Genomic DNA, 27,672 nt, shown 5'->3' with positions numbered 1-27,672 from the left:
GACATTTTGATGACGTGATATCTCGGAAAGTGACAGCAAAAGATTGCATTTAATTGAAAGCATTCTTCTATTTCTTGATAATAAATAAAATGCATGTTTATTTAAAGTAATTAAAATGATATAAGATTTAATCAACAGAACACAGATAATAAGAAATTTCATTAATTCATTACCTTCAACACTGAGTTCAGAACTATTTTCAAATGAGTAGACATAACTTTCAGTAAATTTTGAGTTAACTGCACTCATTTCATATGGTAAAGTTGACTGTTGGCTTTTACAGTGTATGTTGTAGAAAAATATTAAATACACATTTAAAAAAAAGAAAAATCCAGAGAAGCTATTTATTTTTAATTTTGCAATATTTAATTTGAATTCAATTGTATTATTTTTCCATTTCTAAATATGTTTGGTGCCTTAATTCACTGAGAAATAGATAAAAATATTTATTTTCAAAATGGGGTGTACTCAGTTATGCTGAGCACCATATGCCTATTTAAAGCTACACTGTAAAAGCCAGCAGTCACCTTTATCAAATGAAATAAGTGTAGTTAACTCAAAATTGACTGAAAGGTAATTCTACTCATTTGAAAAGCATTTTGAACTTGGTGTTGAAGATAATGAGTTAATTAAATACCACATTATCTAAACTTAAATGGAGTAAGTTCACAGTACTCGTATAGATTAGTTTTTTAACTCAAATGGTTTGTAGCAAACGGTTTCCTCAAATGGTTTGAGTTGCTTTAACTTATTGGGATTTACAGTACTCAGTTAGTTTGAGTTCTCTTTATTTATTGGGTTATACTGTGATCAAATTGCTTTGTTTACTCAAATAGATTAAGTTCACAGTACTTATTTTTGAACTTAAATGGTTTGTTGCAATCCGTTTCCTCAAATGGTTTGTTACCTTAACTTGTTGGGTTTTACAGTGCACTATAAAACCTAACAGTCAACTTTATCAAATGAAATGTGTGTAGTTAAATTTTACTGAAAGTAAAGTATGTGAAAAGAGTTTTGAACTCAGTGTTGAAAGTGAGTTAAATAAATACCTCATTACTTCAACGTAAATGGAGTAAGTTCTCAGTGCTCATATAGATTAGTTTTTTTTTACTTAAATTGTTTGTAATGATCAGTTTCCCCAAACGGTTTGAGTTTCCCTAACTTATTGGGGTTTACAGTACTCGGTTTGAGTTATCTTTATTTATTGGGTTTTACTTAAGCTATTTAGCTTAAATTGCTTCGTTTACTTAAAGTTCACAGGATTAGTTGTTGAACTTAAATGGTTTGTTGCAATCGTTTCCTCAAATGGTTTGAGTTACCTTGACTTATTGGGTTTTATAGTGTAAGATTTAAATTAAACGATTAAATAATGTTTCACGGCAACAGATTAAACAGTATGAGAAATTTTCTGAACTATTATCACTCTAGCTCATTCCTAAATGGAGAAAATAGGCTTGTTGCCCCTATCTTCCTGCAAAAAAAAAAAAAAAAACAGCATTTGCTAGTAAGGTATGTTTTGATGCTGGTTTGCTGGTCTCAATTATGGTTTTGCTGGTCTCAAAGCTGGTCTTGCTGGCCTCAAAGCTGGGCTTGCTGGTCTCAAAGCTGGGGTTGCTGGTTTCAGTGCTGGTCTCAATGCTGGTTTTGCTGGTCTCAGTGCTGCTACTTACCAGCATTGAAACCAGCAAGACCAGGATTGAGACCAGCAAAACCTGCACTGAGACCAGCATACCAGCATCAAAACATACCTTACCAGCATATGCTGTTTTTTTTTTTCAGCAGGGCTCCCTGCTTGATGTTATAGTATTCCTGTTGTTGTGTTATGGTTAAAGCTGAACGTGTGGGCAGTAAACGGTTAACTTGAGTGTTTGGATTTAGACGCTATCTGGTAACCAAGGACGATTCCACGCTCACACACCCTGACAACATATTAAAAAGCGCTGAAACTTTGCAACACAACACTGCACAACTGATGCTCTTCATTAATTTCCACTTACTGATTAATATTTTTTTCATTTGTCTCGATGAAAATCACTTTTTTTGCTACTGTATATTAAACTAGTCATATCGTTTTTGTTGTCAGCAAGATTATAAGATGCTAGCGTATTTTAGGTTATCATTTCCTTTCAATACTCCATTAAATCAGTTATTTTGTGTCGATTAAATTGATTTTATGAAACCCGAGCCATGTCTGGAATTCAGCACGCATCCAATCAAAGCATCAAGCCTTTTAAATCCAGCGAGGAGTATCTCTATGCCATGAAAGAAGACCTCGCGGAGTGGCTGGGAGATTTATACAACATTAACATTGATGTAAACACTATTCTGGAGATGTTGGAGACAGGTGCGCTGCTGTGTGCTCACGCTAACAATGTGACCCGAGTGGCGGATGACTTTCTGAAGAGGCTCGGGGCCACGGAGATCCCGCTGCCCGCTTCTGGAGTCACTTTCGTCAGCTCTGCCCATCCAGCAACATTCCTGGCCCGGGACAATGTGACGAATTTTATTAACTGGTGCCGAAAGGAAATGAGCATCCCAGGTGTGGCTTATTTTATTATATATGTTCTATTTTTGCGTGTAAAAATTACAGATTGATTGTTGACAGAAAATCAACAGTTTGCAATTCTAAGACTCATCACTAGATGGCGCTGTGAGCTCACAGTTCGAGCTTTTTCGTTTTGTTTTCCTTCCAAATATAAAGATTTAAATCATTTAATTCAACAGTTTTGGCCCATATATAACATTTAATTACATTTATGTATGTCATTTGACTAAATAAAAACAGAGCATTTGCTAATTAACAAACTTTTTGTCTTAAAATGACTCGCGAAAGCATTACTCACTGTTTGTTAAAAGTGTAATAGGCCTAACCTTTTTGGTGTATTGATTACCATTTGTATAACCACAGTTTTACTACAAATACCATGGTTAAACAATGAGTCGTGTAGTAAAATCATGGTTAATTTGTGGTCAAATTCGTAAAAATGTAAGATAAATAGTTTGTGTAAATTAATCTAATTAACTAACACTTAAATATAGTGAAGTGTTACCTAAACATCTGTACCCAGTCGAAAACTTGCTGCTTACATGATTCTACATCCCACAACAATGTAAAAGATGATGGGTTTCACACCAGTCATTCATTGTCCCAACACAAATCTATTAAGTTAATAATTTTTTTTTCAAATTTAAGTTCATTGAACATTGAAAAATTAAGTTGTACCAACAAAATCTTCAAAAATTGTGTTGATTAAGCTCATTTTGAACAACCAGCTAAAATAAACTTTTCAAGGGATTAGTTACTTAAAGCTAGTAAACCAATTGCCCTAAAAGCAACAATTGATTTTACAAAAATAATGTAAAATAATATAAACCCAGTGTAACTTGGAACTGTTAGGTTGACTTAATTTTAATAATTATCTTAATTGTACATACTTTTTAAGTCAACTAATCCCTTTTACAGTGTCAGACTATTTTAGCTTGTGTTTTCAAATAATTACTGAATTATTACAATATTACATATTTGGTGGTCTATTAGGTCTATAAAATCTACAATTAAACCCTGTGTTAAATTTAGAAGACACACTGGAGTCTGGAAGAGCAGATTTATTTTACTTTTATTTTATTGTATGTCATTTTTCTAGATACAGAAAAGCTGGAAAAAACAAATAAAATAAAGGTGTATTGAAAAAAATGTGATTAGTTAAATTTTTTTTTTTTAAAGTGAGTACAATTAGCATAATTATAAAAATTAAGTCAACTAAACAGTTCCAAGTAACAATGGGTTTACTTACATTATTTTTGTAAAGTCAACTTGTTGCTTTTAAAGTAATTGGTTTACTCGCTTTAAGTAACTAATCACTTTTTACAGTATGTCAAGATGCTTGTAATTTAGGTAGACATGACACGAAACATTACACCGTAAAAAATGCTGGCTTCCACACAACTCCTTCATGTTCTCCCAACACATGATTAAGCTACCCCCCCCCCCCCCCCCCCAAATTAAGTTGAATAAACATAAAATAATTAAATTGTCTCAACAAAATCTTCAAGAATTGTTTTGATTCAGCTCATTTTGAACAACCAGCTTAAATAATATTTTCTGTGAGGGTGTAAATATGTCAAGATGGCTGTAATTTAGGTAGACATGACATGAATCATTACACCGTAAAAACACTGTCTTCAACATAACTCCATTTTCTCCCAACACAAAATGATTAAACTAACTTTATTCATTTATTTTCTTGTCGGCTTAGTCCCTTTATTAATCTGGGGTCGCCACAGCGGAATGAACCGCCAACTTATCCAGCAAGTTTTTACACAGCAACCCATCTCTGGGAAACAATTCCGTCTCTGGGAAACAATTCCGTACCCAATTCCGGGTGCTCCAATTTCCCCCACAGTCCAAAGACATGCGGTCTTTGGACTGTGGGGGAAATCAGAGCACCCGGAGGAAACCCACGCAAAGTCAGGGAGAACATGCACACTCCACACAGAAACGCCAACTGAGCCGAGGTTCGAACCAGCGACCCAGCGATCTTATTGCTGTGAGGCGACAGCACTACCTACTGCGCCACTGGCTCGCCATTAAACTAACTTAATTGTTTTTACAAATTTAAGTGGATTGAACATAAAACAATTAAGTTGTGCCCCAAAAAGTGCAAGAATTGTGTTGATTCAGCTCCTTTTAAATCAGTAGTTTGAACAAGCAGCGTGTACAGAGTGATACATTTGACAGCTTCTGATTCAAGTTTTCTATTACCATCATAAACTCTTCCCCCATTGCAGATGTGTTGATGCATCAGCCGGCCATATTAGAGAGCAAAACATAAACCATGCCACTGAAACAACCGAAGCTCGCATATTATGGTGATTATTGCTGCTGAGAATGATCAACTACTGTCATGCTTTGACTGCACAATTTTAAAGTTACATTTAAATTACTATACACTCCCAAAAGTTAACAAAATAAGTAGATGATAGAAAGAAAAACTGTAAGTGGAATAAAAAAATGTTTGTGGTTGGCCAAACTGAACCAGGATTTTCAGAACAAAAATCTAAAGAACACCAATTATGCTTGTTCTTATGATTTCCAGTCAAACATGTGAAATATTAGGCTAATATCTTATTTAATTCTGCTCATATTTATCTTTTATCAACTATTAAATTCAGTCTGTTAAAATATAGCACTTTCCTGCTTAGTAATAATACCAGTAGTCTCTATAGCTACTGTAGATTTGGCAGCTTCCACACTTATTTCTCATGGTTTAAACTCTGGCATAAACTCTTCCCCCATTGCAGATGTGCTGATGTTCGAGACCGATGACCTTGTCCTGCGTAAGAATGAGAAGAATTTTGTGCTGTGCCTTCTTGAGGTGGCCAGACGGGCCTCTCGTTTTGGCATGGCCTCCCCGGTCCTCATTCAGCTGGAGCAGGAGATAGAGGAGGAGATTCGCGAGGAGATGGAGGAATCTGCTCATCCCAAATCACAGAGGAGCTTGATAAACATCCAGAACCTGGATGAGATGGTGCTGCATCAAAGATTAAATCCACATATGTTTACTGATGTGCTCGGGGCACTGCAATTTAATTAAAAAGGGAATTGTAATGAATTTGGTTTAGTGTTTAGGACAGTTGTGTAAACACAGCTGTGTTTTAAAGGGATGGTTCACCTAAAAAAGGGAATTTGTTTTTTTTTCCCCTCACCCTGGTGTTGTTTCATTGTAATATGTCCTTAATTCATTTTTGGACCATAAAATGATCAAATGTCCTGCTTGTGTCCAGCATTAAGCTTTAAAATAACAAAATAGAGGGATTAAAGAATGTAACATGCTATTTCCCACCCTGAAAAGAATATTCATTGTATTTACTACATTTTTCTAGGGTAAGTGGTTGCAAACAATTTATATAGGCTGGATTTAAATGAACAGATTAAATTTAGTAATGTTCAACTTAATTTGTTTGTTTAAATTAAGCTCATATATATTGATAGCAAACACTTACCTTAAAAACATGTACACTTTGAAAAATGCTAGGTTCCACACAATCAATTTGTGTTGGGACAACATTAAGGAATTAAGTTAACTTGATTGAACATAAAAACAGTGTTCTGTTTTTTATTATTTATGCTTTTGAATCGCATTATGAGACCTTGATCTTTCTTCTAACAACTTTTAACCTTAAAAAGTTGGAAAAAGGTGACTTTTAAGAATTTTTTTATAGTTTAAAGGGATATATTGTTTGGGTTTACGTTTTATATTATGCTGCAAATACCTTGTAATAAGCTGCCAGTACATTTTCTGTTATTTAAAAGATTAATTTCTCTCTTTATTATTTCTTATACATTATAGTATTTCAAACTATACTAAAATGTCAGAGAAAAAGTCACTTTGTTAATCTGTGGAGTTGAACTTCAACATCAAATGTGGACAGAGCAGAGATCAACATCACATAATGCAACTCACAACCGTAAATAAATGGAAAATACAAAATATGGAAACAGATATTTTTTACAGTGTAAATATGTTATTTACCGGGAGAATGAAAAGTAACTAATATTAAAACAGTATTTATATATATAAATTTTTTTTTGACGGTGTGCTCTGTGCGCCTGCAGTTGGAATATGTAAACTTAGCAGAAAATGCACCTGAGGATCAAGACCATTGATACAATTGTTGCCTAGGCTAGCATCATAAATCGTACAGCGCTTTGCTCTTTTTTTTTTGTAAAATCAACAAAAAAGTAGTACATTTTACCTTAAGTTTTCGGTTTTCAGAACTAAAGGCGTATTCCACATCCAACATCAAAACTTTCATTACTGTTAAAGATCTGTGTCTTTGCCTGTTCTTAATTCATATTTTGACTTCTTTATTGACACAAATTTCTCTGGACAAGTGCCATTTTTTGCAAAACCTAGTGTGGGCACGAATTATGTAAATTACTAATCTTGTGCATGAGGATGCTCCCTGAGAACAATTCAAATTCACTAACAGGCGAATGAGTTTAAGAACAAACTCATGTTGTGAATTAGGTGAAAAGTTTAAACGTGTGTATAAATATGAAAAGCACAATTATAAGTAAATGTTACCCATTATCATAGTCATTCATTCATTCATTAATTCATTAGTTAATTCATTAATTCATTCATTTTCTTTTCGGCTTAGTCCCTTTATTACTCAGGGGTCGCCACAGCGGAATGAACCGCCCCATTATCATAGTAACAAGACAAAAACATTTTGGACACTCAACCCTAAATTCAAAAGAAGGGTCCAAACTGGAAAAAAAAACAAGTTCATTTTCTGCATTTAAACTATAATTTCTTACTTTTATCGCCCTTGAAGTCTTATAAACAGTATCACTTACCACTTTTGTATGTTGTAAGTAATGAATCATTTAGCAGATACTTTAATCCAAAGCCACTTGCTTAAACAAGTACACTTAATACAGGCACCAGCCATCAGTAATGAAGTGCTTTACTCAAGGGCACAATAACAGCAGCTCATCGCTTGCTCCTTTCAGAGACTGAACCGGCAAACAGCTCTGCACTTTACCACCTATAACACACAAGATTAAAAACAAGGAAACAAGGACACCACAGGGGTCAATGCTGAGGATCCATCTGTTCCTATAAGATTCATGACTCTTTTTAGCATTTACAATGATTTGCAGGTTGAATAGGAAATAGGAGGAGAGATTTGGATTGATATGTGGCTGTTTTAGGATTTATGGAGACTTTCAAAGCGGCTAATAAACATATGCCAATATTCAATAAAATAATATATCGTGATAATGAACATAAATGATATTGTTAACGTGATAAAATAATAAATAATAAATAAGTAATAACTAATTTAGTATTATTTTAATTGTCTTTTAAGTATATTCAGATTGTTGTATTTCAGTGGTTGTTCATCACAGCACCAAATGCTTGAAGATTAATAGGCTGTTTATATTCAAACATTAATATTTTCACGTTATATCCCAGCAGGCACAGGAGGTCAGATTGATGTTGTATCCCAGCGTCGTGAGATGTTGCATTTTGTTAGGAAAGGAAAATTTGATTGGCGTCAGAACCCAAAGTTAGGCCGATGTCAGTGTCTAACATCAGACATACATTGCGTTTTGGTTTCCTCCATCGGAACCTAAAAACAACCAAATATCAACGTCTAATGATGTTACAGCTTGTGTGGACTTTACCACTATGACGTCTATCAGATGTTGGATTTTGGTTGCCATACTTGACAAATTAATGTCAGTATTTGACATCAATATGACATTGGTTTAAGATGTTGGCTCAACATTGGATTTTGGTCCCTTTCCAACACAACCTAAAATCAACCAAGTATCATGGTCTAATGATGTTAAAGCTTGACGTTGTGTGGATGTTACCACTATGACGTTTATCGGATGTTAGATTTTATTTGCCATACTTGACAAATAAATGTCAGTATTTAATGTCAAAATGATGCTGGTTTAAGATGTCGGCTTGACGTTAGATTTTGATCACTTTTCAACACAACCTAAAATCAACCAAATATCAACGTTAATTCACATCGTAATTTGACGTCAAAATAACATTGTCCTTAGATGCTGGTGACCTAAATCTAACCTAGTAAGGTCTTATGATGTTGTATGCCTGCTGGGATGACATGAATGAGATATTGATTGAAAACACTCTGTTTATAGGCCAGCTGTTTGTTAAAAACGTACAATAATGATCCATGTGTTAACATTACACTAAAATAATTTTTGCTGCTTAAAAATGAGTTAAAAACAACAAAATCCGGAGAGTTTTTTTGAGGAAACTTAATGATTTCATGTTCAATCTACTTAAACTATTTACAATAACTTAATGGATTTTAATTGGGACAACATAAATGAATTGTGTGGAACCCTGCATTTTATACAAAGGCATTCATTCATCTTGGGGGATGTTAATTTCTTTGTTAATACCTAATCATATGTTATTAAAATCTAAAGTTGTAATTGTTTTATTAAATGGAGCTAATATCAAGGGCCAGACAGAATCTGTGGACATTTTTGGCAATTTCTGTGCAGAATTATGTAAAAAATCTGGGGATTTATGTATCATAACTAAAAGCTTAGTATATGAACTAAAAAATAGTACCTTTTTAACCTTTATTTAATTTTAATGCAAATTCAATAAGATCCACTTATTTGGTAAACAAAGCAAGTCTCTCGTATAGCTACTAAAAGACAGAAAATATTATTTTACAAAATGTTTTGTAAATAAATCATATGAACATTTTCATATTAGTCAATAACACTGAATTCAATTAAAAAACTGAAATTAATTAAAAAACTGAATAAATATAAATGTACATTAATTTACACAAGTAAACAAATAGACTCAATAATTGGCTAAAAATCTGCAGAAATCTGTGCCTGCAGTGTCCAAGTGGGCCTACACATATAAAGTTCACTGGTTTCTTAACTAACATTAACATAACAATTGTATTTAATGCAATTATTTCTCACTGTTGATTTTAATGTTCCAACTAACATTTACTAATGAGACTTTATTGTAAAATGCCATCTATTTTACTTTATTATCCTTTTGTAATAGAATTTTTGTAAATATTTATTAACTCTGAGCGTTTATATGGATAAATCAATGTACAAAAAATATTTTTGTTATACCTTATATCAGTGTTTCTCAACCACATTCCTGGAGGACCACCAGCTCTGCACATTTTCCTTGTCTCCTTAACCAAACACACCTGAATCAGATCATCAGCTCATTAGCTGAGACTGAAAGACCTGTAATGGGTGTAACAGTTGAAGGAGACATCCAAAACATGCAATGTTGGTGGTTCTACAGGAACGTGGTTGAGAAACACTGCATTTTTTGCAGTTTGTGTCAAGGGTGTCCAAACTCAGTCCTGTAGGGCCGGTGTCCTGCATAGTTTAGCTCAAACTTTCTTTTACACAACTCCTTGGAAGTTTCTAGTATACCTAGAAAGAGCTTGATTAGCTAGTGCAGGTGTGTTTAATTGGGGTTGGAACCGGCCCTCCAGGAACGAGTTTGTACAACCCTAATTTAGGTCAGTCGTGATATTACCATATATCGTGATAAAAGTTTCAGCAAATAATCGCAACAAGAAATATTTATACCATCTTAAGCTTGCTAGCAGGTTACATCTGCTTAGAGTAAGGTATCAGAAGTGTGTCGGCCATTTAAATCATGTTTCTGTGTGTGTTTGCAGGTGCAGCTTCTGATTAGCCGATGCAGTTGTCCATCTCAGTTCCCCATGGTGAAGGTATCGGATGGGAAATACAGAGTGGGAGACTCCAACACGCTCATATTTGTGCGGGTATATGAAACTGCTTTTTTTCACTTGATCAATTCATATGCTCCATAGAGATTTCAATGATAAAACCTGTAAAAATGCTACAGTAAAAATATGGGAAATATAGTTAACAGTAAGTTTCCTTAATATATATGGTAACCATTAATTAACTTTTCCAGAATTCCCTGCATGACACTTCACTTATGCTTTTTGTTGACATTGCTATGGTTCTTTTACATTTTTTTTTCTATCAGTGATGTACATTACAGCTTTATGTTACGTCTATTGTTGATTAATATCGTTTATTTCAATACTAATTTCATGTGTGTTACCATGATGGTGTTTAGTATTTGTGTGAATCACACTGAGCATCTTCTATATATTAGCATGTTTCTCTGCTTGGGAAAGGTTTGTTTGTGATAAGCATTGGTTCGTTAAATGACAATCTCATCACCATATGTTTATGGTTGTGTTAGCATGTATGAGTAGCGAAAGATATGATGTGTTGATATTAATACTTAAAAACAAGGGTGTATTAACACTGTGAAATTAACAAAATAAGGTAGTTTACTGTAAAAATTAGTAATTACTTTTACAGTTTGTACTGTATTTTTAACGGTAAAAAAACTGGCAACCACAATTGTCATTTATTACTGTAGATTTTGCGGATTTATTTTTTGACAGTGACCCAGATGTTAAAACAACATACAAAACATGCCAAATAAAAAAACAAAAATGCTAATTGATCGCATAGACTCATTTAAAAAAAAAGAAAAGTTATTTTGTTAGAAAATACGAGGGTATATGAATGAAAAAATATTGCACTAGATGTGTGTAATATGTATCATTTACAATGGTATTGTATTGTTATTGTAACAATATGCTAGCTAAAATTGTTCAATTTCACTCACTTTGCAAAAAAACAGGCAAAACATGTCTTGAGAGGACAAAAGGTTTAACTGTGTCATGAATGGAATTGATGAAAGGAATTCATTACATTTAAAACAAAAATAAAAAGGCACTGAATGCCAAAAAAAGCTAATTGATTTGATGTCAAACCCTTGACGTCCATTTGACATCCACATATTGATGCCCTTTTGACCACCAAAATAACATCACAAAAGTATTGTAACAAGAAAAGTTTGATTCATCTGAAAGTTTACACTGGATTTTGTATCCATACGATGCATGTAAACTACCTAATTGTCAAAACAACATAAAAAAACATTGAAAACGTCATTGGGATGTTGTATTTTGTTTGGAAATTAAAATCGGGTTGACGTCAGAACCCAATGTCAGGTTGACGTCAGTGTCCATAATCCAACCTAAAATCAACCAAATATCGACGTCTAATGATGTTACAGCTTGACGTTGTGTGGGCGTTAGCAATATGACGTCTATCAGACGTTGGATTTTGGTTGCCATACCTGAAGAATACATGTCAGTATTGGATGTCAACATGACGTTTGCTTAAGATGTTGGCTCGACGTTAGATTTTGGTCACTTTCCAACACAACCTAAAAACAACCAAATATCAACATCTAATGACCTTAAAGCTCAACGTTGTGTGAACTTTACTACTATGACGTCTATCAGATGTTGTATTTTGGTTGCCATACCTGATGAATAAATGTCAGTATTTGACATCAGTGTGACGTTGGTTCAAGATGTTGGGTAAAAACACAGCCTAAAAACCAAATATCATTGTCGTTTGACGTCGTTATTGGACATCAAAAATAACATTGTTCTTAGATGTTGGCTAGACATTGAATTTTAGGTACCTGACGTCACAACCCAAATCTAACCTCACATTGTGTGCCTACTACAAAACGACATCAAATTTACATCTTACCTTGGCGTCTCAATAAAAATTAATTACAGGACTGTCTTGTAATCGATTATTGATGTGTTTTTGGTGCCAATATAAGATGTGAATGTGTTGTCATTTTTACATCAAGGTAGTCAATTGACATCTAATCCTTTTGCATTTGTTGGTTTCGTTTTGATATTAAGGTGCCCGCTGGATACTCTTATTCATGCCTGTCTATGCTTGGAAATGTGTCGATCCATCAGTGTCACTGAAATATGTCTTTTACTGCTTTGTTGACAAGAAATGGAGGAGTATCTGTTTTGAGGATACCGTAAACTGAGATAAATGGCTTCTAAACAAACACACAATCAACTGCAGATGGAATTTGCTCATAAATTTTTATTAAGGTGTGTGTGTGTGTGTGCGTGTGTGTGTGTGTGTGTGTGTGTGTGTGTGTGTGTAGATTTTGAGGAATCATGTTATGGTGCGAGTGGGCGGCGGATGGGACACCCTGGAGCACTATCTAGACAAACATGATCCCTGCCGCTGCACTTCTCTCGGTACGTGAATATGCACACAAACACACACCTACATCAAATTAGCATCAGAAATGATATAAACAGTCAAAGGGTTGTGGTTGTTTATCATGTATCTATTATTATTATTTTTTTTTTAATTATTATTATTATTATTATTATTATTATTATGGGTGAGCTATCTTACCTTTAAGATCAGTTTGGCATAATAACGTACATCATCAGACATTGTCGTAGGATGACCATTATTTTCTCAAAACACACAGATTTACTTAGATTTATGCAAATGCTCTGTTTTGGACATTAAAAAAATACTTTCAGGGTTTATGAAAAAAGAGAGCATCTCTTTCAGCATTGATGGAACAAGAATTTAATGAAATCATGCAGCATGAGTTACTACAGAAATAAGGAACATAAACTGTTAGATTAAACTGGGTATTGTCTCTCCACCTTGTACTGTGGTGAAGTGAAGCTGTTATTCTAGTCACATGACTGTGTTCATACCATAGATATTTATATTAGATGTCGCCTTGGTTTGTATTGGAAGGAACGCGTCAATATACAGTAGCTGCCATTTTAGTACAGGGCAGCACTCCTTTAAAGGGTAACGAAACACCAAAACACATTTTTTGAGCTGTTGACAGTCGTATATGTGTCCCACACCACTAAAAACACTATTAGGACACCTATATTTCACTAAAAAGTGTAAATTGGTTGTTTTTGCGTTATTTCAAGCAAATTCGTACTTCCTGTTTGAAACTAATTTTTGAAGCTGCGTCACGGTCATGACATAATAGACTGTATTCCAGCGTGCAGACTGGGCGTCTGTGCCAGAGTGAGTCTTATTACGTCTTACAGTGTGATGCATTAATGCATGAGTAAGGCTTGGTTCAAACCAATCAGCGCGCTCTATTGTGCAACTTCATTAATATTCATTAGTGTCACTGTGTTTACGCCCCAGAGACGCCACGTTGTGTTGGCAAAACAAGCGTGAAGTGTTGCTTTTATAGTTTGCTGCCATTAAGTTTCGTTTTCATTTTCTCTCTGTGAGAGCTCAGCTGGAGTCACGTGTGGATTTACAGTTTACGCGACGCTCGACAACAATAACTTACGTGTCTAAGGAGGAACATTGTTTACCTGAGAGCTGTTCTCATCTGCAAACGCTAAAATCCGGATTCGCTTGTAACGTTAGTCTTCTCTTCATAATGACGCGGCTCTAGTTGCTGGTGATTGTCCTGTCTCTACAGATTTGGTAAGTGAGCGACCAGTGCTCTTTGTTTATTCAGTTTGTTCGTATCGAATTAAGTTAACTATTGCACTGAGTGCAAACATAGCACCGCATTTTGTGACCGGAATAACACACGCGGCTTTCTGACACGACCTGCCGTGTGCATCTAAGTTTCCAGGAAATGCTGAGTTTTTTTTTCTCTCATTCGCCGTGCGGTATCAAACATTGCATGAAAAATACACGCTTAGAGCAGATCCTCGAATCAAATATCGCGTTTGTTGCGAGGGGCATGAATGAATTCCCTGAATGAAAGAGCCAAACTGCAGTTAAAGTCCAACATTTAATAATTTGGCAAATAATTCGACTACAGATGTCCATGTAGGTTAAACACCATCACTTTCTCATGTGTGTGTATTTTGACTGAAACTCGCGCGTGCCCAAATAGACACTCCCACACCATCCCACTTTAGTTCCTCCGACTCTCCCCCCTAAACAGAGCTGGACACGCCCACTTTTCTGACTTTTTCCAAAGTAGAGGTGTAAAAACACCCTGCTGAAACAAGGGGGTTTCATGGCCCTTTAAAATGAATGTGGGACCAAGCTGCAGTGGAGGACTGTTGCCATCCAGAGCCAGAGATAAATGCACATATACACACACAAAAATTATAATTTAACATCCCTTTTCTACATCGATAGATGAGTGACCGCATGGGCATTGTGACAAAGAGAGTGTGATAGTGTGCATGGAAATGTATTATCCTCCCTACCTGTTAAATGTGATCTAATTCATGTCTTGAAAAACACCCCCTCTCCTGCTTTCATTTCTCATTCTAACGGAGGGAGCGATTCGTTTGTGAATAAATCTCTATGACCGTATGAACCTTGTAAGAAGAGAGGACATTTTCTCCATTTATATTCATTTACTTAGAATCTGCTGTAAATCACCTTCACTATCGAGAGTACTGCAACCCCTTGCTAATTTGCCCTGTTGAGTAAATATGGCCTGTAGTATATTTAACAAACTTCTTTAAGGAATTAGATCAATATTTCCTAAAAATACATCCATTTATTTCTTTTATCAGTCCATAAGTTGACAGCTCGTCCAGTAACTCCAGTCCACGAAATCAAAGAGCGCTTAACCTCACCACGACCTGACGGCCAGTGTGCATCTCAGACCACTCTCATGCTGAGCCGAACTCAGTCTCCCCTACAGTCAGTTTTCTGGACCCCTTCAAGAGCCCAAAAAGGATGGCCTTCTCCTCCACGCTCCTCCTGTTCACCTGACCCTGAACATCAGCCCACTCGCCGGAGAAACACCAGCTCCTCTCCTAACAAGTAAGTGCCCAGTGGGAGTCATGAAATAAAAGACATTAAGTTTGTTAACTCTCGGTTGTTCCTTAGTTAGTAATCACACTCGTGGTCTCCACAATCCAAAAGGAATAAACACCTGTAAATGACCCCGTGTTTTATTAAAGTAAAATTTTATTAACATTTATTTTTGTTTAATATTTTTTCTATATTATTTTGCATTTAAGAGGGTTTTGTGGTAATAATTTATATTAGTGCAGTAATTATTATTCATTTTCCCCATTGAAAACAATGTGATGCTTATTTGTAATATATATTTTTTTTCATTATTGCAGAATTTTCAGGTAAAATAGGGACAAAAACCAAAGGCAGATTAGCACCATCTGGTTAAAAAAAAGTAATAATTAGGTGAAACTACTAGCTGTCTAATATTGCTATCTCTGCAAAGCTGCTTGTGAAGGTTTTAGTTGTGTAGACATTTCTATGGAATTGTGGATTTAAATATACATTTAGACAATAAAAAATACTTAAATTTTTTTATTTTCATTCATTCATTCATTTTCTTTGCGGCTTAGTTCCTTTATTAATTTGATGTCGCCACAGCAGAATGAACTTATTAACTTATCCAGCATATGTTTTACGCAGTGGATGCCCTTCCAGCTGCAACCCATCACTTGGAAACATCCATACACACTCATTCACACACATACACTACTTACAATTTAACCTATCCAATTCATCTATAGCGCATGTCTTTGGACTTGTGGGGGAAAAACACCCGGGCGAAAACCCATGTGAACACGGGGAGAACATGCAAACTCCACACAGAAATGCCAACTGACCCAGCTGGGGCTCGAACCCACAACCTTCTTGCTGTGAGGCGACATCACTACCTACTGCGTCAACATGTCGCCCATATTTCATATATTTAAAATGCAACCCACTGCGCCTCCGTGCTGCTCTCTAAATGTTCATATTTTGTTCTATTTCCCACTAATTCCCTGTGGCAGTCATTTTTGACCCTCAAGACCACAAGTGTGTTTGTGCGTGTGTCTATTTCACACTCTTAGTGTTTTAGGGCTCTATTTTGATGATTCATTTTGATGTGCAAATGCCAAAGCACAGAACACAAATGCATTTAGGGCGTGTCAGAATCCACTTTTGCTATTTTAAGGACAAAAAAATCCACTTTGCGCTGTGGCGCATGGTGTAACAGGGTTGAGCTTATTCTTTTAATGAGTTATAGGTGTGTATAGAACAGAATAAACCAATCAGTATCATCTCTCATTCCCTTTAAGATTCAGTTGTGTTGTGTATAGCGCATTTGCTATTTACATGGCGGACTTTGTAAGTGTAAAAACTGAACACTTCACTAGTGAGAAAACAGTTAAACATCTGCAGCGCAAGAATGAGAGAATGAGCATCCTAATTCTTTACTTTCACTTTCACTATCGTGGATAAGGAAACGTGTTGTACAGACAGACATATATTAGCCAATACATGATTAATTTGTTAAGCGCAAAGATTTGTTTCAAAACTATTTCTAAATTTAGTTCTAATTTCCAGCAAACGACTAAATGAACAATAATAACAAAGTGTGGTTAAAAAGTTATATCCTAATACACATGCTGCCCCATATGGTCCAAAACCTGACAAGTGGGCAAATCTAAGTTTGTTTTTAATAATAAAAATATAAATATCCATATAATAAATACTACCACTAATTATAATAAAATCATGCAAAAACAAATTGTTATGAATGAACTGAAAAAGCCCCCTGATATCCCATATCTTGGCATTTACATGAAGCATTTTTAAAGCAATATTCCAAAATGGTGAATGGAAACATAGCTAGTGTTTTTGGTTCCTTTTCTGGATTTAATGTCTCAGGACCATCTATTGAGGATGGAGTAGCTCTCAGATTTTATCTAAAACCCTCTTAATTAGTGTTCTGAAGATGAACGAAGGTCTCAGGGGATTAAACAACATGAGGATGAGTAATCAATAACAGAAATATCATTTTTGGGTGAACTTATCCTTTAAACAGTAACTAATCCATTTTGATTTCAAGTTGACTTTAAGTCGGCATGAAATAAAAGTTAAACTTTTTTGACCATGTAATTTTTTATTTTATAGGTCATAGGTTTGCTAAAAACCTGTCACTTCTTATAAATGACAAATCATTCAGATCTGCCTCCATCCAATTAACAAATGATGGATAGTATCAAGTCTGTGGCATACATCATCATACAGAAGACCATTTGTTGCTACTCCTGTGCAGTTTCCAAACAAAAATATCCTTGTGTATAAATATAGATACAGTCAGAACTTGTTAAAATCAGATTGGTCTAACAGAAAATCTTTCTCGCGGGCATAGATTTGCCTGGCAGGATGATAGAAATCCACTTAAACCCTTGGATTTTCACAGACACATTTTTTGTTGTCTGAGGTTTGTGAACCTGACAGAAACAACAGCCAGCGTCTAAGGCATAAACATAAGAATGACTTTTTGTGCAAGACAGAGAGAAAGAAACAGACTGTGATTTTTTTAGCATCTGAGTTCACCCTTTGTGCAATTGAACAAACTTGTTCCACTTCATCATAACATCTCATTATCAATGTCACGCTTTTAGCAAAGACCAATCTGCAAGAATGCAATTATAGATGCTATTATTTCATATTCCCATAGTCTCCATCTTTCACAGTTAATGACCAACATATTTAACGTTGGCTGTTGAATTATAGCAATAAAATTAGTAGAATAACAAAAAGAGACTCATAGGATTCATTAAAAAATTCAAGTAATGAACAGTGTTAATGTTGTGCCTTGGTTTATTCGTGTAGTAATGTTTACTAGCTCAACATTAGCTTGCTGGACTGTTATTTTGTAATCTTAATCAAAATATACAGATGTGTTTCAGAGAAGATTACTGTCTGAAATTATATTATTCATATTGTTTTTAAAACTCTGGAAATGGCGTTAGTGAGACCAGCAGGGGGCGCTCAACCTGCGACCTGCATGTGTCCTAACCAAGGGCGTAGAATTGGCATGGACGGAGGTGACATGTCCCCACCCATATCCACCAATTACTGAAATGTCCTTACCAATAATTGAATCGACTTCAAAATAAAGTAATGCTCCGTCAACTCTTAATTGACACGTGCAAGTCAAGTTCGCTACTAGTTCACCGTAATACTATTGACCAAGGCTGTACAATTAATTAAAATTCAGTTTTGATTTTGTCTTCCATGATTAAGAAAAACAATACTCGGGATAAAACAGTAAATTGCGTCACACACCTCTCTAAATTTCTCTCCATTCATACCTCTTCAAAGCCCGACTGCCGTGAAATCATGTAAATTGAGTTTTGCAGCATGGGATAGGATTGGTTTTTGTATTATTAAGTGTTTATTTTATATTATTAAGTACTTTAACTATGTTTTTAAAAGTGCAAAACAGAATTAGTGTTGTTCAATGCATGCCCTTGGTCCTAGTGCCCCAGTATATTGATGGGGACTCTATACTACTCAGTGAGCACCGTAATTTGGATGAGACGTTAAACCGAGGTCCTGATTCTCTGTTTTCGTTAAAAATCCAAAGACGCCCTTCGAAAAAGAGTAGATGTTTAACCCCGGCATCCTGACCAAATTGCCCACTGGCCTCTGTCCATCATGGCATCTATTATTTCACAAGTGTACACTTACCACACATTTTATGTGAGAATTTGCATTTATCTGTCATTTCTTGTATTTAACTTATTTCCAAAGTTCTCCATTAAGTATGTTAATGGACAATATGAGAAAAGAAAATTGGAAAAATAAACTTTTATTTGGGAAGAAATTGGCAAAATGAGAGATTACAGTGAGATTCAATTGAAAAAAGAAAAATATGTGAATTTTGAGGTGAGCAAAAGTGGTATCTGGTGCATTTAAACCTTCATTAAAGGTGGTCAGAACCATCTAAAAATGTATCAAAGAAATTGCAAACACGTAAATGATGACACAAAGTACTACTCATAGTAGTCATGCAAATAAATTGTTATAATGTATGTCCATTAGGTCTCCATTTCATCTAACCCCTGAAAAAAATCTGTACTTAATCATGAAAATCATTGTCACTAAATATGTGATACTCTTAGCAGCTGTTGAGGAAGCATAAACTATACTGACAAGTCTCTGTGTGGGTGTTTTTCAGATTAAGAGAAAGACCAGGTACTCCTCAAATGTTCACTTGTCCTGACAGTAAAGACAGCTTGAAGACAAACTCCACCAGTAGGAAAGGCAGAGATGCAACACGGACCCCACCAGTACCTCGCCTCACGAGTAGTCTTCCACGGGCCATCCATCCTCCTACCACACCCCAACCTGAGATACAGCGTCCTCAAACTCCTCTTGTTTTTCAGAGAAACCTCAATCAGGTCCAAACCCAGCAAGTGCCTGAGAAGAATCTGGGCCAAACCTGGACCAAATCACAGTTTGTTTCCAAACTGAGACAACATTCCACAGCTGGAGGAAAAGGACGAGAAAATCAGGATAGAGTGGACTCACAAGAAAGTCCCAGCAGGACTTTCCGAAATATACATTCATATCCCAAACCTCCAAACATCACAGTTGAGGAGGCAGAGGACAACGGGGGTCCCAAAAACAGCAATTTCCCCCGCACCTTTTCTCCTTTTAAAGGGCTGATAGGAGCGATCTTAGAAGCACAATTTAACAGACCTAGAACTCAAGCTAAGATCCCACAAGAAGAGCCCTCAGAAAAAGCTAAAAATATACTGAATGTAAATAAGAGAGGTCAAGTTGAACAAGCACCTGATAAAGCGATGAGCAAAAAGGCACAGCACCTGGTCCTACCATTGCAGTCTCTCCTTATCAATCCAAGTAAATCTTATCAAAGCCAGCTTGATCCTCAAAAGTCTAAAGCTAAATTTGGAGGTGAAGATGGAGGAACTGAGAGAAGTTATGTCTTCACTCCTCCTCCTCTTAGTCTTGCTCAGGAAGCAGTCCTCTACAAGAGCCTAGAGGAGGAGATCTTGGCCAATTTACAGCAGCTAAGCATCGACTCGGAAACCAGCACTAGCTCTGATGAGAAGCATCACGATGAGACTCTTAAGAATTCAAGAAAGATCCCATCTGACCACTGTAAAGCCTCCAACAGATCAGCGAGTCTTGATCGGGCAACTCCCAAACGTGGGAACAGGGCTTTTGATGCAGTCATTGCTGAGCTCTCTGGAGCCCAAAGGAATTTAGAGAAGGTGTCAGTTGAGAAATGGGTGAACACTCTTCCTAAAGGTCTCAAAGGCAAGACCGAGGACAGTCACACTACCACACATCACCTAAAGGTCTCTAAACCTTGTATGACCAGTTCTTGGTCTTCGTTGGGATCTAGTATGGATTCAAAGGAGACAGCTGAAATTGTAATGGTGCAAGTTGAAAACTCCAATTTGGAGACTAAAATTCCCATTGGCAGAGTGTCTAGTTTAGGTAATGAACATGTGAAGAAGCAGAGAAGCTCTTCATTCAAACAAAGGAGATCCTTAAGGAAGCCGGAGAGAGTGCCGTCCATCTTCAAGCTGAAACTAAGACCCTGTGTTCGACCAAGACGTGACCCCAGGTCAGACCAGAAGCCTTCAAAGATCCCGAAACCGGTTTTCTACAAAAAAACAAGCTGCAGGGATGGTGGCTCTCACAACCTGAGAAGAAACAATTCCCCACATGGGTCTTTCAGGACAGACAGCTCTCCAGGAAACAACTGGATTAGATCAAAATCTCATGTCCCAATAACGAGGAAAGGATCAAGCAAGGAGCTTCCTGCAGAACAGGATCTAGAATCCTGGGTTTAATTGACAACTCAGAATTGGAGGCTTGCAAGTTTGGAGTCTTGACTGACAATTCAAATAAGCCATATGTTAATCAGGGACTAGAAGATTTTAACATTTACAGCTTCTTGATCATAGATTAAAGTTGTCTTAGGCTATTTGGTGATTTGTCAATTGTTTACATATGAATTGTTGTATTGTACATACAGAGGTTAGGCAATGAAAATGAAGCACTGGCCAATATATTGTAGTTATATACAACCTTCACACATTTACTGTTTAAAAAGCTCTCTGGTAGCTATAGATATAATGCCATAGCAAAGGAGCCATGTTGTTTCTGACACATATTTAGAGGGTTTTTGTTATTTTGCATAGATATTTGTAGTCCAACTTATCATCATGTAGATGTAAACTATATGCAGTGTGTTTTAAAGACTTCAAAGAGTTCAGAAGTGTTTTCATCAAACCCATTGCCACAACAAGTGAATAAGAGAAACTGTTTTGAGGAAATTCCAACTCAAATGGTCACCAGAGACTGATCTAAAAGTTAAGCTAATACCAGATGGGAAAAAAAGCATCTCAGTTGACCTTGTGTAGTCACTAAAGATTCACCCTCATGACTGTGAAGCGCTTCTAGCCATACACATTAAATGCACTGTATAAATACACATTACATTGTAATTATGGTGGCTTGAGAAAGTCTTCTTCGTCTTCTTAGACTAGCTTAGACAACCAACAAACTAACTCCAAACCTCTAAACTATACTGAATTAAGTTGCTATATCTTTTCCAAAGGATCCGACTTACGGTTTTCTGAAAACTGACCCGGAAAATTTGACTAAACATTGGACCAAAATTTGTGATCTCATAAGTTTTCACCAGACTCTCATACAGACTTAAGTTTTGGCTCATTTTACTCAAACTACCAATCTGCCAATCACTGATGATGACCTCTGTCCCATAGACTTCCATAGTAAAAACTGCCATTGACTTTACGTTTGACATACTAACAACATACCAATTCATGCTAACAATATACCAATCCATACTAGAAACATACTAATCTATACTAGAAACATGCTAGCAACATGCTAAGTCATGCTAAAATCATACTAACATGCTAGTTCATCCAAAGATATGTTAGCAACATGCCAATTCATACCAGAACCATGCTAGCAACATGCTAATTTATGTTAGCAACTGCCTAGTAACCACTTTGAACACCTTAGCAACCACCTAGAAACACCTTAGCAACCATTCAGAATACCCTAGCAACCACCTAGAAACCCACCAGAACATCATAGCAACACCTTAGCAACCACGCAGAACATCATAGCAAGCGCCTAACAACACTTTAGCAACCACCCAGAACACCCTAACAACTGGCTAGCAACACCTTAGCAACACCTAGCAACCATTCAGAACATCATAGCAACACCTTAGCAACCACCCAGAATATCATAGCAAGCGCCTAACAACACATTGGCAACCACCCAGAACACCCTAGCAGCTGCCTACCAACATCTTAGTAACCACCTTGAACACCATAGCAACCACTCAGAACATTATAGCAACTGCCTTGCAACACCTTGGCAACCACCTAGAACACCCTGGCAACACCTTAGCAACCACCTCGAAAACCCTAGCAACTACCTAGCAATACCTTAGCAACGACCTAGCAATGCCTTAGCAATCACTCAAAACACTATAGTAACTTCCTAGTGACACTTTAGCAATCACTCAAAACACTATAGTAACTTCCTAGTGACACTTTAGCAAGCACTCAGAACACCATAGCAACCGCCAAGGAATGCCTTAGCAACTGCCTAGCAACCACTCAAAACACCATAGTAACCTCCAAGTGACACCTTAGCAAGCACTCAGAACACCCTGGCAACCACTTGGCAACACCTTGGCAACCACTTAGAACATCCTAGCAACCATTCATAACAACCTAGCAACCACCTAGCAAAACCTTAGCAACCACTCAGAACACCCAATCAACAGCCTAGCAACAAACATGCCAATCTATACTAGAAACATTCTAAAATATATGTAGTTTTCTCTGCCAGTTATTTAAACTTTAAAGCTACTTAAAACTTTCAGACCAGGCTTTCTCAAGACACCATAAAGTTTGTGTACGAACTTTATATTTCTAGTATGAAATTGATATCTAAAAAATGCACTTCCTGGTTGTTTTCAGTTCAATTCTCAGATAACGTCTGTCTGATGTATTGGAGTGGTTAACATACTTAACCACGCCGCTCCAACTGTCAGTTTTGGCAGTGCTGTGACAGAAATGATGGGGAGAATAAAAAAGCCACGCCCACTGTCTTCTCATTTAATTCCGCTTCTCTAGGAACTGCGTCACAATATGAAAAGAGGGTCGTTCCATCAGGTTCATGCAGAATTTAAAGGCCACGTGAGTGTTTGGAACATCAAAATGCATGTCTATGTTCAGACTGCACTTTAATTATTTTCTTATTGTGTAGCCTGCTGTAAACATGTCCCACCTGGTCAAAGTTTTGACCCCGTGTGCTGTTTATTTTTTCACCAAGCTATTGCGTTTCTTCCTTGGTGTTTTCAAGTCACCTTGTGCTTCAGCGTTTTTCTGCTGCTGCTTTTTATAAATAACTCTTGGCATAAGTCTGGAGCTAATAATAGCCTCGTCAGAAGTGCAGTCTGTCACACTACAGCAGCTGTGCTCTCTTGCAACTTCCTTCTCCTTGTTCCCTCCCTTCAACCCCAGGCCCCTTTCATCCTGCTTTAACATCCCCAGACTCTTGTCAAGAAGAGAAACACTTTGAAGGTGATCCTCGAGAGCAGGATACTCTGAGGACCTCAATTGTATGGATAAAAAGATTCAATTCTGATAGTTTGGGGGGATTACCTTGATCTCATACAATTATTAAGAATAACAACATAAAATAAAAAATATTCTTGATTATTGGAGAATTAGTGAACATGAGAATGCTTCAGCAGCACAGTCCCAACTGCCCCACAGAGAATATATGAAAAATATGCAAATTAGGAGATACAAGTTATTTACAGAAATGTTCAAATATATTAGATATAATTTTATATAGATATATATATTTTCTGTTGCTGAAGACGGCTAATAATATCAACAAATATAATATAAAAACACATTAGCCTACTATTTATACTAGAAACATCGTAAGAATATACCAATCCATACTAGAAACATGCTAACACACTAACCATACTAGAACATGCTAATTCATACTAAATTAATGCTAACAACATGCTAATTTATGCTAGAAACATGCTAGCAACATGCTAATTCATACTAGAACTATGATAATTTATGATAGCAACTGCCTAGAAACCACTCAGAATACTTAGCAACCGCCAAGCAACACCTTAGCAACCAATCAGAACAACTTAGCTACTGCCTAGCAATGCCTTAGCAACCAATCAGAGCACCCTAGCAACTGCCTTAGCAACCACTCAAAACAACCTAGCAAGCATCTAGCAACGCCTTAACAACCACTCAGAACACCTTAGCAATTGCCTAGCAATATCTTAGCAACCACCTAGGGATGCCTTAGCAACCGTTAAGCAATCACTCAGAACACCCTAGTAACACCTTTGCAATGATCTAGAACATCTTAGCTACTGCCTAGCAACACCGTAACAACCAATCAAAACACCTTAGCAACGCCTTAGTAACCACTCAGACCACCCTTGCAACCGCCTAGCAACGCCTTAGCAACTACTCAGAACACCCTAGCAAACACTTTAGCGATGACCTAGAACATCTTAGCAACCACCAAGCAACAATTTAGTGACCACCTAGCAGCCAATCAAAACACCTTAGCAAACGCCTAGCAACACCTTAACAACCACTCTGAACACCACAGCAACCGCCTTGCAACACCTTAGCAACCACTCAGAACACCATTGCAACTGTCTAGCAGCCACTTAAAACACCTTAGCAACCGCCTAGCAACATCTAAGCAACCCCCGAGCAGTATCCTGGCAACCGCTAAGCAACCAATCAGAACACCCTAGCAACCACCTAGCAACACCTTTGTAATGACCTAGAACATCTTAGCAACCACCTAGCAATGCCTTAGCAACCACTCGGAACACCCTAGCAACACCTTAGCCATAACATAGAACATCTTAGCAACCTCCTAGCAACACCCCTGAACCACTCAGAACACCCTAGCAACACCTTAGTGACCACCTAGAGCACCTTAGCAACAACTTAGTAACCACTCAGAACACTCTAGCAACCACCTAGAAATGCCTTAGCAACTAGAATGCCCTAGTAATGCCTTAACCACTCAGAACAACCTAGCAACCGCCTAACAATGCCTGAGCAGTCGCTCAGTGGTCGACCTAGAAACTACTCTGAATACCCTAGCAACACCTTTACAACTACATTGAACACCCTAGCAATGCCTTAGCAACCACCAAACAACCACTCAGAACACCTTAACAATTGCCTAGCAATACCTTAAACCAGGGGTGTCAAACTCAATTCCTGGAGCACTCAGAACACCCTAGCAACCACCTAGCAGCACCATAGCACAGCCTTAGCAACCACCAAACAACCACTCAGAACACCTTAACAATTGCCTAGCAATACCTTAAACCAGGGGTGTCAAACTCAATTCCTGGAGCACTCAGAACACCCTAGCAACCACCTAGCAGCACCATAGCACAGCCTGAAAAAATTTGTCCAGAGCACCCGTGTCTGTTTGACGTCGTCTGAGCAAAACTACAACCAGGTTGAAAAAGAAAGTTGAGGAGAAATGACTAATTCCCTTCAAACCCAGGTGAGCAAATATGCACATTTTCTACCCCATTAAACTCTTCTTTCTTGTTATGTAGTTAATAACAAAAGATATACTACATAGTTTTGCTTGTGAGATGTAGTTTGGACAGTTGTCGGCGGTTTTTCCTATTGTTAAGTCATGCAATGTGAAAGCCAATTTCGCTGATCCATCTTACAGTGTAAACAAAGCAACGACAAGACGCTAGCCCAGATAGTCATGTAGTGTGAAAACATCTGTGACACGACTACTTTGAAAATCATGCAGTCTGAACTCGGCATTAGTCCCTTTATTAATCTGGGGTCGCCACAGAGGAATGAACCGCCAACTTATCCAGCATATGGTTTTATGCAGCAGATGCCCTTCCAGCTGCAACCCATCTCTGGGAAACATCCATACACACTCATTCACACACATAAACTATGGACAATTTAGCCTACCCAATTCACCACGTCTTTGGACTCTGGGGGAAACCGGAGCACCCGGAGAAAACCCAACCAAATGCAAACTCCACACAGAAACGTCAACTGACCCAGCTCTAAACAGCGACCTTTGTGCTGTGAGGCGACAGCACTACCTACTGCGCCACTGCCTCGCCCTACCCAAATTTCAGATATGTTTAATCCAAATATGAACTGGTATCTCATATGTGTCACTTCTATATTTTCCATGCATCATTTTTCTATATGGAACTTCAGTGATTCACATTATGCTTTGAATGGCTCATTGTACATTCATTGTATAAGCAGTAGAGCAGATCCATCACCTCTGAAAAACAGATGCTGATGTAAGACATTGATTTTGTACAACACACACACTAGACGATGCATTTTCTGTGTCCAGCATCCGTTTATTAGACTCATGTGCTTTTTACATGTAGACATTTGTACATGTGTATTTGATCTCGCAAAAGCTGCTGTGCTGTGTGTGTGTGTGTGTGTGTGTGTGCCAGAGATGAGGTGGGTTGAATTATTAAAGGAGGATATATTTTTAGGTTGTTACTTGCCGCACACAAACATCGTCCAGGCCTCTGCGTGACAAAGTGAGCTCCACAATGTAAGGCCGTACATTTAGGACACATTTACATACAGATGATATTTCCCTCTTTCCTTTGTGAAATGATTTAATGTGTCTACAACATTTTAAACAGGGACAATGGGGGGATAAGACACAGTATCAGGACATTTCTTAACGATACACTCCATCTTCAGATCTTGAAAACAGACTCATTTTACATCTCCCCTAGTGATAAACTGGTGATTTTTTAAAAAATTTAATCTATTCAGGTAATATTCAGGTCTGGCAGCTTAGCTTTGCTTAGCATAGATCATTACATTGGATTAGACCATTAGCATCTCACTCAAAAAACATTGCTGCAGCCGGCGCAAAGATATTACACAGCACCTAAACAATAGTCCCCAGCAGTCCTTCAGGCTTGTTTGAAACCTACAGGTAAGTGAGTTGGAGCAGGGTTGGAACTAAACTGTGCAGGGCTGCGGCCCTCTAGGAACTGAGTTTGACACTCCTGCTTTAAAGGGATCGTTCAAAATCTGTCATAATTTACTAATGCTTCTGGCTTTCAACTGAAGAACTTTTAACAATTTTCTAGTCACGCCGTTACACGAAATTGTAATAATCGAAAACTAAACAACTTCATGTTTCAATGGAGATTAACCATAAAATATTTTGCACAAAACTTCTGCACCAGCGTTGGTATTCTTAACCAAATATTACTTTATATATACAGTGCATCCGGATAGCATTCATAGCGCTTCACTTTTCCCACATTTTTTATGTTACAGCCTCATTCAGAAATGGATTGAATTCATTTATTTCCTTTAAATTCTCCACACAAT

The 27,672-nt window shown here is 37.0% G+C and overlaps 2 protein-coding genes across 3 annotated transcripts in view; one reads left to right on the top strand and one right to left on the bottom strand.

The window, feature by feature from the left end:
• lrwd1 (leucine-rich repeats and WD repeat domain containing 1) overlaps positions 1–27,672 on the bottom strand; it is a 779,065-nt gene that overhangs the window by 450,004 nt on the left and 301,389 nt on the right. The gene's annotated exons all lie outside the window — the stretch shown is intronic.
• Positions 379–23,340, top strand: gas2l2 (growth arrest specific 2 like 2). Its single transcript, XM_002662161.8, has 6 exons — positions 379–2,539; positions 5,302–5,528; positions 10,228–10,335; positions 12,585–12,681; positions 14,968–15,220; positions 19,389–23,340. The coding sequence occupies exons 1-6, from the start codon at positions 2,188–2,190 to the stop codon at positions 21,034–21,036; spliced, it is 2,685 nt and encodes an 894-aa protein (XP_002662207.2). The 5' UTR covers positions 379–2,187; the 3' UTR covers positions 21,037–23,340.

Source organism: Danio rerio, chromosome 5 (genome assembly GCF_049306965.1).
Source record: "Danio rerio strain Tuebingen ecotype United States chromosome 5, GRCz12tu, whole genome shotgun sequence".
Taxonomy (NCBI): Eukaryota; Metazoa; Chordata; class Actinopteri; order Cypriniformes; family Danionidae; genus Danio; species Danio rerio.
Note: the sequence above shows the minus strand (reverse complement) of the source record. Positions and strands in the feature narration are given on the sequence as shown.